General features: G+C 42.8%; 1 protein-coding gene across 3 annotated transcripts in view; it reads right to left on the bottom strand.

The window, feature by feature from the left end:
* MSRB3 (methionine sulfoxide reductase B3) overlaps positions 1 to 14,677 on the bottom strand; it is a 289,938-nt gene that overhangs the window by 16,526 nt on the left and 258,735 nt on the right. For all 3 annotated transcript variants that reach the window (XM_075344863.1, XM_075344862.1, XM_075344864.1), the window contains exon 6: positions 11,936 to 12,033. In XM_075344863.1, the coding sequence (XP_075200978.1) occupies positions 11,936 to 12,033 (98 nt within the window). The remainder of the gene's footprint in view (positions 1 to 11,935; positions 12,034 to 14,677) is intronic.

Raw genomic sequence — 14,677 nt, 5'->3', positions numbered from 1 at the left:
CTCCTTCACACAATAAAAACAATTTTATAGAAAAAACAAATTGATTTTGCATCGCTATATTCTGACAGCTATATGATATACCCCACACGTCATGGTTGGGAAGGGGTTTCTGAATGATGAGGTACAGGGTATGTCATGTCGATCACGCAGGCACAGGAGCTGTTCCAATGTGATCACCGCCAGGACTTCAGCTTACCAGATAGCCGACCCTTGGCTCTCACAGTCAGGAGCGGTGTCTGCAACACCCCTGGCTGTTTAACCCCCTAAATGCTGCGAATAGCAATCGCAGCATTTGGGGAATGGGAGAGGGAGTACGTTCCATCTCTCAAGTGATCAGAACGCCTGCGATGTGAGCACGGGGGCCCGATCATTGCCATGGTAACCTAACCGCAGGGTCACCCAGAGACCATGCCAGGAGCATGGTGTCAGAGGCTTCTGTCAGTGTAAACCTGACAGGTATATTCTATTGCAATGCTGGTGCAATGGATTATACCAGCAAGAAATGTAATAAAAGTTATTGTACCAGAAAGGGACTAAGTGAAAAAAGTAAAAAAAAGTTAAAAGAAATTTTAAAAATATTTATTTAAAAAAAAATAAAAAAAATCACAAAATAGGGGAAAAAAAGGAAAATTATGATACCAAAAAATACATATATTTATGTAAAAAAAAATAAACAAAAAAGTACGCATATTTGGTATCGCCGCATCGGGACAATCTGATCTATAAAACTGTAACACCAGTTAAAGCTTTGAATGAATACTGTAAAAAAATAAATAAATAAACAAAATGGCAAAAAACAGTGCTTTTTCATCATATCACTCAGAAAAAAGGAGTAAAATGCGATCAGTTACATGTAGATAAAAAGGTATAGATGAAAATGTCATCTTGTCCTGCAAAAAACAAGCATAAAACTCCATCTGAGGGGATATAAGAAAAGCTATAGCTCTCATAATACAATGCAAAGCAATACATTTTTTCTATAAAATTGATTGTATGGCCTTAGGGGTATTTTGTATGCTGTGACATCGCAAGCCAATCGCTGCGATGCGAAGCGGGATAGTACCCGCCCCTGTCGCAGCAGCGATATCTTGTGATAGCTGCTGTAGCGAACATTATCACTACGGCAGCTTCACATGCACTTACCTGCCCTGCAACGTCGCTCTAGCCGGCGACCCGTCTCCTTTCTAAGGGGGCGGGTCGTGCGGCGTCACACCGACGTCACACGGCAGGCAGCCAATAGAAGTGGAGGGACGGAGATGAGCGGGACGTAAACATCCCGCTCACCTCCGTCCTTCCGCATAGCCGGCATGAGCAGGACGCAGGTACGCTGATGTTCCTCGCTCCTGCGGCTTCTCACACAGCGATGTGTGCTGCCGCAGGGGAACGAGGAACAACATCGTACCGTCGCTGCAGCTAAATTATGAAAATGTCGGACACTACACCGATGATACGATTGCGACGCTTTTGCTCTGTGTTATCACTGTAATCTGAAGTTCAGTATGGCTATCCATCCCATTTCAACTTTGCACTGTGCCTCAAGAGTAGTTCCCAATTACATGAAAGGTATTGGCACACTCAGGAAAAAATTACACAACAAACTGTATGTTTTTTTTAATTATTAGCCTATATAAAAATTAAAAACTTTTTGCTAAAACAACATTTTAGTGAAAAAAAAATAATTTATTCTTTCTTCCCTGCTCATTGATATAGCATTCAGTGACAAACCTGTGCTGTCAATATGCTAACTGCACCCCTAGATGAGTTCACTGAGGGGTATAGGTTTTGAAATGGGGTCACTTGTGAGGGAAGCTCTTCTTTTCTGGCATGTCTTGGGCTCTGCTAATGTGAAATGGCAACCCAAACCATTCCAACTAAATATGAACTCTAATATGACGCTCCTTCCCCTATGAGCTTTGCACTGTGCCTCAAAAGTAGTTTTCAACCACATATGGAGTATCAGTGTGTTCAAGAGAAATTGCAAAACAAATTGTATGGTCCATTTTCTCCTGTTATCCTTGTGAAAATTACAAATTTGGGGTAAAAGCAATATGTTTGTGGGAAAAATATATTTTTTTCATTTTCCTGGCTCAACGTTATAAAATTCTGTGAAGCACCTTGTTTAAAGGGCCAGCACGCATCTAGATAAATTCCTTGAGAGGTCTAGTTTTCAAAATAAGGTCACATGTGGATTATTTCCACTATTTAGGCATATAGTGGGGCTCTCCAAACGTGACATGGGTATCTTCAAATGGGACATGGAGTCCACAATCTGTTCCAGCCAAAATAGTGCTCCTTCTCTTCCGAGCCCTACCATGTACCCAAACAGTAGTTTTCCACCTCATATAGGATAATCCTTGTGCTTAGGAGAAATTGCACAACAAACTGGATGGTTCAGATTCCACTTTTACCCTTGTGAAAATGAAAAATGTGGGATTAAAGTGATATTTCTGTGATAGAAATGTATTTTTTCATTTTCACATCTCAAAGTTATAAACGTCTATGAAGCACATGTGGATTCAATGTGCTGACCACACCTCTAGATAAATTCCTTTAGGGGTGTAGAATTTAAAATGGGGTCACTTGTGGGGAGTTTCCACTGATTTTGCACATGAGGGGCTCTGTAAGCATGACATGGCATCCGCTATGTATTCCAGCCAATTTTGCCCTTCATAATTCACATAGCGTTCCTTCCTTTCCGAGCCCTGTCATGCTCATGTGCAAATGCACAACAAATTGTAAAGTCCATTTCCTCCCATTAGCCATGTGAAAATGAAAAAATTGGGGTGACATCAACATTTTTGTGGGAAAAAAAAATATTTTTTTATTTACATGACTCAAAGAGTAAAATTCTGCGAAACACCTGGTTGTTCAAGGTGCTCAGCTCACATCTAGATAAATTCCTTGAGCAGTTTAGTTACCAAAATGGTGTCACATGTGGGAGGTTTCCACTGTTTAGGCATGTCCGCTAATGGATTCTAGCTAATTTTGTGCTTCAAAAGTCAAATGACACTCCTTCCCTTTTGAGCCCTGCTATGTGCTCAAACGGTAGTTTTCCATCACATATAAGGTATGGGTGTACTCAGGATAAATTGCACATCAATTTGTAAGGTGCATTTACTCTTGTTACCATTGAAAAATTGAAAATGTGAGGTAAAAGCAACATGTTTGGAAGAAAAATGTTTTTTTTTAATTTTCACGGCTCAACATTATAAAATTCTGTGAAGCACCTGGGAGTAAGGCTGTGTCCGCAATTTGCGTTTCCACCTACGTTTCAGCTGCTTTTTAGGTCCGTTTTGAACTGCAGCATTTTCATGCCAAAAGGCATGCGTTTTGCTTTTCCATAATAGTCTATGGAAAATGTAGATTTCCTGTCCGCACTTTGCGTTTTAAAACGCTGCGTTTAATTTGCATAATTTGTGGCAAAAACCATGCGTTCAAAGAAGCAGCATGTCAATTGTTTTTGCCATTTGGGCTGCGTTTTGCTAACACTGAAGTCAATGAGAAGTAGCAAAAAGCAAGAAATATCAAAATTCTAGCGTTTTACCTGCTTTTTAGCTGCAGAAACACTGCGTTTTGGACTTCAAAAACGCATGCTTTTCAGACATTAAATTAATGGAATAATATGTCCCTTTACACACACATAGTCCGACAATTAAATTAATGAAAATTAGGATTTTATTGCTATTTTAGCAATAAATATTATAAAACCGCTATAATTTTATGAAATATAACTATTTTCTTTATTAATTCAAAAATTATGTTTTGCTTTTTTTCTCTTTTTTCATTCAGTTTGACTATTTAATCTTTATTTAGCAGTGTCTTGATGTTCAAAATGCATCTGTCAAAACGCAAGAGAAAAAGTATGTAAAAAGCGCTAAATACGCATCTAAAACGCAGTAAATACGCATGCGTTTTTAGCGCTAATTTAAGGAAAAAGGCAACTTTGGCTAAATCAATTAAGTCCAAAACGTGCGTTTAGAAATGCAACTAGGACGACGCAAAGTGCGGACACAGCCTTAAAGGTGCTCAACACATCTAGATAAATTCCTTTAAGGGTCTACTTTCCAAAATGAGGTCACATGTAGGACTGTAGCGCCTGGTCCCGCCAGATCCCGAGGGGGGCGCTCTCCCTCACATCTGCCCAGTCCTAGCATGGCCCCCACGTGCACTCCTGGTCCCAGCCCCCGGCAGCAACGTGCTTCCTCTTACCAGTCCCATGGCTCTGCTCACTCCCAGGTCAGGTGCCCTCTTCCTGGAGCTGCTGCAGTCTCTTCCTCCACACACAATTCTGCAGTGAGCACCTCTAGGCTGCGTGCGAGGCCACGCCCACTTTCTTAAAGCAGCAGTGCCTCATTTTCTGGAAGTGACCTCAGAGGCCACCTGTTACCTAAAGACTATTTATACCTTTATACCATTGTTATCTGTGTGTTACCTGCCTGTTACTAATACTCTATCTCACAGTAGTACCATCTGTACCTTCCGGCTGTGGACGTCACCGGCCATACCCGCAGTGGATGTCACTGGCCATACCCGCAGTGGACGTCACCAGCCTTACCTGCATTGAACATCTCCGTGCCACCTACTGTGACCATCTCCGGTGCCACACCCGAGTTCTGCCTGCTGCGGACATCGTACCCGAGCTACGGCTGGCCGTACAGAGACTCCTACCCCCGGTTCCTGGCTGCCGTGCTTCTAGGCCTTCTGGGGAGGCACCGCACAGTCCCTGTATAGGGGTTCGCTGCTGGTCGCCTTCTCAGGGGAGTCCGGGGCACGGTCCAGTGAGTCCACCTCCGGACGCTCGCCGCTCCTCGGTGAGCGTAACAAGGGGGTTTCCACTGTTTAAGCACTTTAGGGGCTCTCCAAACGTAACATGGTGTCCGCTAACAATTACAGACGATTTTGCTTTCCAAAAGTTGAATGACGCTGCTTCCCTTACGGGTGCCACGGTGGCTCAGTGGTTAGCACTGCAGCCTTGCAGCGCTGGTGTCCTTGGTTCAAATACCACCAAGGACAACATCTGCAAGGAGTTTGTATGTTCTCCCCATGTTTGCGTGGGTTTTCTCCGAGTACTCTGGTTCCCTCCCACACTCTAAAGACAGATAGGGAATTAAGATTGTGAGCTCCAATGGGGACAGTGTTGCCAGTAAAGCGCTGTGGAATCAATAGCACTATATAAGTGAATAAATATTTTTATTATTATTTTTGTTTTCCCTTCCGAGCCCTGCAGTGCACCCAAATAGTAGTTTTCCACCACATGTGTAGTATCGATGTATGACCAAAAACAGAAAAACAAAATCTCTAAAACCAATAACTATTATATGAAACAAAAATCCCAAGCAAACATACCAAACAAACATGAAAACAGTGATGTATATGGTGTACACCAGGGTAACTCGTGGGACATAAAGCAGTAGGGGTAACAAAAAGTGATGACCTTTTAGGGTCAGGGCATTGATAGTCCTAGATAATTAAAGGACAGGAACCTTGCCCTAGACTTATCTCCTGCCTGACAGCGGAGGTATTATCATCCTAATATTTACGGCACCCCCGTGTTTCTGTGGCTGACCCTGTTACACCCTACTCTGCCACTAAATGTATACCCTCCACCAAACTTCACATAGTGCAAGTACAGAAACAATCATGTAGACACCTTCATCTTCGTCTGTGTATACATGCATTACAAACTTCCCACCACATACATTTGATCAGAGGAGGAACCTTATGTGATGGATAGTGGTAGGAAAAAATAACCCTAATTTGTGGGGACCTTTGGCTGTAGGTCATTGGTCAGCCTAGTATCCCTCCAAAAATGTTCTCAGGCCAGAAAAATATCACCACAGTTAATGAATTAACTCACCTTTAAACAAGATTATTAAAGCAATGGTTAGTCAAAATGGTAGGGAAACAATTGCCCTTTTCAAGGGATACTTAGCGTGCAGTTGATAGTTTCAAACAAAGATCTACCAAACCAATAGGATCCCCATTGTTAGTAAAAAATGCAGACACGTTTCCCCGACCTTTGGGGTTATCAGGGGTCAGGGGACTAATAAAGTCCCATAAGAGGGGCCACCTAGAAGAAATAAGCCAAAATAGGAATACTTGCATATACATGTCTGATTAATAACAACAGAAAGGATATAAAATATAAGACGACCTATATGAAGCCCTCTTCAGATGCATATAGCGTGCCCAGGATATCGATGCATATAATCCACGTGGCATAAGGCAGGATCCTGTCTCCCTGCTACAATTGTGGTAAGTATCGGCACTTTGGCGCCATGCTGTTTAAATAAACAAGCGTATACTTCCACACTAAGTGAGGTGACCAATGTCACCTGACAGGAAGAGGCATACTGAGTGGAACACAAATGTGTGCTACATACCGGAAACACCTCCCGCAAACGCCTGATACCGCTCCCGAATCCAAAATAGTAAAGGATAATGTCTCCCTGCCACAATTATGGTAAGTACCGGCCATTGGTCACCTGACTTAGTATGGAAGTATATGCTGGTTTATTTAAACAGCATGGCGCCAAAGCGCCGATACTTACCACAATTGTGGCAGGGAGATCCTGCCTTATGCCCCACCAGGAATATAGGCATCGATATCCCGGGCATGCTATCTGCATATGAAAAGGGCTTCATACAGGTAATACGTTTTATATTTTATATCCTTTCTGTTGTTATTAATCAGACATGTACACTCCCTGAGACCCGCAACACACATCCGTTTTTTTTGTACGTGTGCGGTACGTATTTGCACGTACCGGAGACACGGAGATATGGAGACCCATGTTATTCAATGGTAGATGGCACACACACGTAAAATCACACGGAACGTGTGTCCGTGTGGTAAGTACGTGTGTGCGCTTTTCGACACGGACAACATGTCCGTTTTTGGCCGGCATCACGCAGGCACGGACCCGCTAAAGTCTATGGGTCTGTGCCTGCACGGACCGCACACAGAGTATGTCCGTGTTGAGCACATTTCGTCCGTGTGCGTTTTTAAACGAACAATGTTAATTTTTTTTTTTTTTGTTAAATTCAGTATACTTACCTTTTTTCATGATGTTCTCAGTCATACTTACATTGGCGCTCGGTCTGTTTCTTCCCCCGGCTCATACTTACCGCTCCCCGATCACCAGCGCTGCGAGGAACAGCTGTGCAGAGAATGTGCGGCAACAATTACTTTGAAAAAGCCGGCCGCTCATTAATCAATATCGTATTCCCTGCTTTCCCCGCCCACAGGCGCCTGTGATTGGTTGCAGTCAGACACACCCCACATGCTGAGTGACAGCTGTGTCACTGCACCCAATCACAGCAGCCGGTGGGCGTGTCTATACTGTGCAGTAAAATAAATAAATAATAAAAAAAAAACGGCGTGCGGTCCCCCACAATTTTAATACCAGCCAGATAAAGCCATACGGCTGAAGGCTGGTATTCTCATGATGGTGAGCCCCACGTTATGGGGAGCCCCCCAGCCTAACAATATCAGTCAGCAGCCGCCCAGAATTGCCGCATACATTATATTTGACAGTTCTGGGACAGTACCCGGCTCTTCCCGATTTGCCCTGGTGCGTTGGCAATCGGGGTAATAAGGAGTTAATGGCAGCAACCCATAGCTACCACTAAATCCTAGATTAATCATGGCAGGCGTCTCCCCGAGATACCTTCCATGAGTAATCTGTAAGTTACAGTAAATAAACACACACCAGAAAAAATCCTTTATTTGCAATAAAAAACACTAACAAGTACCCTCGTTCACCACTTTATTAGGCACGAAAAACCCCTCCATGTCCGCGTATTCCACGGAGGTCCAGCGTCGCATCCAGCTCGGCTACATGGAGGTGACAGGAGCTGCAGAAGACACCGCCGCTCCTGTCAGCTCCACGCAGCACCTGAAGACAGCCGCTCGATCAGCTGAGCTGTCACTGAGGTAACTCGCGGCCACCGCTGGATCCTCCAACTGTGACAGCAAGTCACCTGTGACTACATCGCTGTCACTCGGGCGACTTGCTGTCACAGTTGGACCTGGGCTTGTCAAAAACATCTACAATCTGTTCAAATCTTTTTTTAATTTTTTGTTCGTGACGCTGAGACACATAAAAGGTGCCAGCCACCTCTGCAGTGGATCTGGTCTTCAGGTTCTTGATAATCAAGGCTTCGGTTGCAGGGTGGATTTTTGGCATGTTGTCAGAGGTCAAGTTGCAGTTCAACTGAAGGTCTGGGGTGCTGGGTTTCTTTTATACACACCCACTAATTAACCGATCATTTATTGAGCACAGGTGAGGATGTAAACTAGGATTGGATGCATTATATGACAAGGTGACAAAACTTTTGTCTTGCCAAAAGCTGACCTTTCTGTGTTCATTAAAGGAGTTGTCAGACATAAACTCAAAAAATTTTGGTAAGCTAATCTGTGCTGTATTGTCATATAAAACACCACTACATTGTTATTTTTTGTTTTCTAACTTTTGTTCCTCTTGAATTATCCCTTTATTCTCTGCAGCTCTTTGTTTACCTTAGCTCAACAAAACATGACATCTTCTTATGCCAAACTTCACAGTCAGCGCTGGCACCGCCCGACCTCAGTGTCCAGCCTGGCCCCCTGCCCGCCCCCTGTACACACATTCCCTGTCAGTATTCTGCCCCAGCACTGACCTGTTATCACTCTAGCATTTGAAATAACAGCCCCACATAGGGCTCTGCACCCCCCACCACATCGGGCTCTGCACTCCCCACACACACATCAGGCTCTGCACCGCACACACATAGGGCTCTGCACCCTCCACCACATCGGGCTCTGCACTCCCCACACACACATCGGTTTCTGCACCGCACACACACATAGAGCTCTGCACCGCACACACACATAGGGCTCTGCACCGCACACACACATAGGGTTCTGCACCGCACACACATATAAGGCTCTGCACCCCACACACACATAGGGCTCTGCACCGCACACACACCTAGGGCTCTGCACTGCACACACACCTAGGGCTCTGCACCACCCACCACATCGGGCTCTGCACTCCCCACACACACATCGAGCTCTGCACCTCACACACACATAGGGCTCTGCACCGCACACACACATAGGGCTCTGCACCCCACACACATCGGGCTCTGCACCACACACCACATCAGGCTCTGCACCACTCACAGTCATCGGGCTCTGCACCGCACACACGTCGGCTCTGCAACCCTCCCCTCCCCCCACACACACACACACGGTGCTCTGTACCGACCCCCACATCATTCTGCACTGCCCCCCCTACTCCAATAGGGAACACATGTAGGGAATACATACTTACCCCTCCTCAGTCCCCGCCGCTCCTGCACATTCGTCCGCTGTCTGGTCTGGACATATCAGCACAGTAGTGACGTCACCGCTGTCCTGAACTGTCAGATACAGACAGTGGGACAGTGATGAGAAGCAGCACAGCGCTCCCTCTCATCAGTGCTTTCAAATGTATCGGCATCACAGATGCTGATATATTTGAATGTACGATCCTGAGCAGGGGCCCGGTGCTGGCGGTGACATCGTAGGCAGCCACCGCCAGGCCCCTCCCCTCAGCTCACGGGTCCCACAGCAGTTCCGGGGGAGATTGTGGGGAGAGTACGAAGTGCGGGGGAATGTGTGGGAGGGTGCAGGGAAGGGGGGCGGGGACTCCATGCACTGTAGCCGCCCAGCAGGGTGGCAACATGCTGTTCCCAGATTTGCATGTCAACATGGTCCTGCCCATGTTGACATGAAATGACCGGAAGCAGCAAAATCTCGGCAGGAGCGGTCACATGACCACTCTGAGCCGGGGGAGAGGGGCTGACAGCGGGGCAGGTAAGTGCTCTCTATCTACTTACCTGCCCCAATGTAGCCCAATAGGGAAATAATAATAATAATAAAAATAATAATAATAATAATAATAAAAAAGTCAAAATAAGCCGGATAACCCCTTTAAATGATCAATATTTCAGCTTTGCAGCAACTTTATTTTCATAACCTAAACCAAATTTGGGAGGGTTTCAGCTTTCAAAAGAGTAATTTATAAAACCAATGGATAAATTTAAAGTCAAGTTATAAGCTTTTATTTATGTAACATGGATAAGCGACAGAACGTCTGTCAGGGAGTGTATATGCAAGTAATCCTATTTTGGTTTATTTCTCCTAGGTGGCCCCTCTTATGGGACTTTATTAGTCTCCTGACCCCTGATGAACCCCAAAGGTGGGGGGAAACATGTTGGGATTTTCTACTGAGAGTGGGATCGATCCTGTTTGGTTTGGTAGATGTTTGTTTTGAAACTATCAACTGCATGCTAAGTATCCCTTGAAAAGGGCAATTTTTTCCCCTACCTTTTTGACTAACCATTGCTTTAATAACCTTGTTTAAGGTGGGTTAATTATTTAACCACTTTCCATCACATGATTAGGTTCCTCTGATCAATGTATGTGGTGGGAAGTTTGTAATGCACAGGCATTAGTGGCAGATATATTTTTATATTCTTAGCCTGAATGTCTACATGATTGTTTCTGTACTTGCACTATGTGAAGTTTGGTGGAGGGTATACATTTAGTGGCAGAGTAAGGAGTAACAGGGACAGCCGCAGAAAAACGGGGGCACCGTAAATATTAGGGTGATAATACCTCCATTGTCAGGTAGGAGATAAAGGATAGGGCTCTTGCCCTAGAATTAACTATCTTGGACTATCCATGCCCTGACCTTCAAGGGTCATCACTTTCTGTTCCCCCTACCGCTTTATGTCCCACGAGTTACCCTGGTGTAGATCATACACACCACTGTTTTCATGTTGTTTGTTTGGCATATTTGCTTGATTTTAACTTCATACAATAAAAGGTTTTTGGTTTTAGAGGTTTTGTTTGTATGTTTTTGGTCTTACTCCCATACCTCTATTTTTGTAAAAAATTATTTTAGTGTTATTGTAGTATCGACATACTCATAAGAAATTGCAAAACAAGTTTTAAGGTTCATTTTCCCCTATTACCCTTGTGAAATTGCAAAATTTGGGGCTAAAGCAACATTTTTGTGGGTAAAAGTAAGCTTTTCATTTTTCTTTAACACTGCTTTTGTCCCTGTGAAGCATCAGAAGGGTTGATAAATTTCTTACATGTAGTTTTGAGCACTTTGAGGGGTGCAGTTTTTAGAATAGGGACGCTTGAGTATTTTCTGTCACATATGCCCCTCAAAGTCACTTCAAATGTGATGTGGTCCCTAAAAAAATGGGCTTGTAAATTTTTTTGGAAAAATGAGAAATTACTGATAATATTTTAACCCACTAACAAAAAAAATGTGTTTCCAAAATTGTGCTGATGTAAAGTAGACATGTGGGAAATGTTATTTATTAATTATGTTGTGTGACATAAATCTCTGGTTTAAGGGCATAAAAATTAAAAGTTTGAAAATTGGGAACTTTTTGAAATTTGCGGTATCTTCACAAATAAACACAAAAAATATAGTTCTAAATTTAACACTAACATGAAGTACAATATGTCATAAAAAAATATCTTAAAATCACTAGGACCTGTTGAGGCATTCCAGAGTTATGACCTCATGAAGTGACACTGGTCAGATTTGAGAAAAAAAAAAAATGACCTGGTCAGGAAGGTGAAAACTAGTGTTAGAGGTAAAGGGGTTAAGGCAGATAAAAATAAGTAACTAGTAAATGAAATATCACTTAACTGCTTTTGTGCTAACATTTTTGAAATGCATCTATTTTTAAAGGGACAACTGACAAATTTGAATCTTTTCACTACATAAATGCAGGAAAATTAAGCATTAGCATGGCTGGCAGGTACTGAAAGCAATTAGGCAATGCCAATTATTACCCAGGAACAGTGAGTTACACAGTATAGTTTAAATCTAATATGATGTAAATACAATGATTAGTGGAGTTAGCGTAATAGAAAGATACTGACCTGACTACAACTTGTTTCTACTCTGTGCATTCCAAATGAAAAGTCATCAGTAAGCGTTATGGCTTCTGGGTTTATAACTTCAAAAAAAGACGGCCATCCTGCACACAAATAATAAGAACTCAGATATATGGCACATGAAACAGTCTATAACCAACATTTATATTTATAATTAACTTTTCATTCTTTGATATTATTTTTTTCATTGGGACAAATCATAAGAAAAATGCTGTTAAGCAAAGACATAACCTCTATCTCAATAATAAGAACTGTAAAAAAAAATTATAGATACACTACAGTTCAAAAGTTGGGTCACTTAGATATTTCCTTATTTTTGAAAGAAAAGCAATTTTTTTTTTCAATGAAACTAACATTAAATTAAACACAAATACACTCTATACATTGTTAATGTGGTAAATGACTATTCTAGGTGCAAACGTCTGGTTTTTAATGCTATATCTACACAGGTGTATAGAGGCCCATTTCCAACAACCACCACTCCAGTGTTCTAATGGTACATTGTGTTTCCTAACTGTGTTAGAAGGCTAATGGATGTTAAGAAATCCCTTGAAAACCCTTGTGCAAGTATGTTATAACAGCTGAAAACAGTTTTGCTGATTAGAGAAGCTATAAAACTGACCTTCCTTTGAGCTAGTTGAGAATCTGGAGCATTACATTTGTTGGTTCCATTAAACTCTCAAAATGGCCAGAAAATGAGAACTGTCATGTGACACTCGACAGTCAATTCTTGTTCTTAGAAATGAAGGATATTCCATGCAAGAAATTGCCAAGAAACTGAAGATTTCTTACAACAGTGTGTACTACTCCCTTCAGAGGAGAGCACAAACAGGCTCTAACCAGAGTAGAAAGAGTGGGAGGCCCCGCTGCACAACTGAGCAACAAGACAAGTACATTAGAATCTCTAGTTTGAGAAATTGACGCCTCACAGGTCCTCAACTGGCAGCTTAGTTAAATAGTACCCACAAAATGCTAGTGCCAATGTCTACAGTGAAGAGGCGACTCTGGGATGCTGGTCTTTAGGGCAGAGTGGCAAAGAAAAAGCTATATCTGAGACTGGCTAATAAAAGGAAAAAATTAATATGAACAAAGGAACACAGACATTGGACAGAAGAAAATTGGAAAAAAAAGTGTCATGGACAGATGAGTCGAAGTTTGAGGTGTTTGGATCACACAGAAGAACATTTGTGAGATGCAGAACTACTGAAAAGATGCTGGAAGAGTGTCTGATGCCATCTGTTAAGCATGGTGGAGGTAATGTGATGGTCTGGAATTGCTTTGGTGCTGGTAAAGTGGGAGATTTGTACACGGTAACAGGGATTTTGAAAAAGGAAGGCTATCACTCCATTTTGCAATGCCATGCCATACCCGATGGACAGCACTTGATTGGAGCCAATTTCATCCTACAACAGGACAATGACCGAAAGCACACCTCAAAATTATGCATGAACTATTTAGGGAAGAAGCAGGCAGCTGGTATTCTATCTATAATGGAGTGGCCAGCCCAGCCACCAGATCTCAACCCTATTGAGCTGTTGAGGAATCAGCTTGACTGTATGGTACGCAAAAGTGCCCATCAAGCCAATCCAACTTGTGGGAGGGGTTTCTGGAAGCATGGGTTATAATCTCTCCAGAGCGCCTCAGCAAATTAACAGCTAGAATGCCAAAGCTCTGCAAAGTTGTATTTGCTGGAAAGGAGCATTCTGTGACGAAAGCAAAGTTTGAAGCCGAAAATTATTACTTCAAGTAAAAATCATTATTTCTAACCTAGTCAATGTCTGGACTACATTTTCTATTCGTTATGCAACTCATTTGATATATAAAAGAATGATTTTTTATGGAAAGGACAAAATTGTCTGGGTGACCCCAAACATTTGAACGGCAGTATATATATACAGTACAGACCAAAAGTTTGGACACACCTTCTCATCTCTAGAACAACTGTTAAGACGAGACTTTATGCAGCAGGCCTACATGGTAAAATAGCTGCTAGGAAACCACTGCTAAGGACAGGAAACAAGCAGAAGAGACTTGTTTGGGCTAAAGAACACAAGGAATGGACATTAGACCAGTGGAAATCTGTGCTTTGGTTTGATGAGTCCAAATTTGAGATCTTTGGATCCAACCACCGTGTCTTTGTAGAAAAGGTGAACGGATAGACTCTACATGGCTAGTTTCCACCGTGAAGCTTGCAGGAGGATGTGTTATGGTGTGGGGGTGCTTTGCTGGTGACACTGGTGGGGATTTATTCAAAATTGAAGGCATACAGAACCAGCATGCCTACCACAGCATCTTGCAGTGGCATGCTATTCCATCCGGTTTGCGTTTAGTTGAACCATCATTTATTTTTCAACAGGACAATGACCCCAAACACACCTCTAGGCTGTGTAAGGGATATTTGACTAAGAAGGAGAGTGATGGGATGCTACGCCAGATGATCTGGTCTCCACAGTCACCACACCTGAACCCAATCGAGATGGTTTGGGGTGAGCTGAACCGCAGAGTGAAGGCAAAAGGTTGTAACAATTGGTTAAAAACAGTTGGATTTTATAAGTGCGGTGCCAACGTCTGCAAATGTTGCACTTTTGCTAATAAATCCAAGACGTTTACATCCTTGTCTAAAAACAAGCAGTTTAATATTTCTTCCTTCATAAACTGCAACAGGAAAACGTTGTATATATAATTAATTGCGATATTTGCAAAATGCAGTACGTTGGCTGCACAATG

The sequence above is a fragment of the Anomaloglossus baeobatrachus genome, chromosome 4, assembly GCF_048569485.1.
Source record: "Anomaloglossus baeobatrachus isolate aAnoBae1 chromosome 4, aAnoBae1.hap1, whole genome shotgun sequence".
NCBI classification, from domain to species: domain Eukaryota; kingdom Metazoa; phylum Chordata; class Amphibia; order Anura; family Aromobatidae; genus Anomaloglossus; species Anomaloglossus baeobatrachus.
Note: the sequence above shows the minus strand (reverse complement) of the source record. Positions and strands in the feature narration are given on the sequence as shown.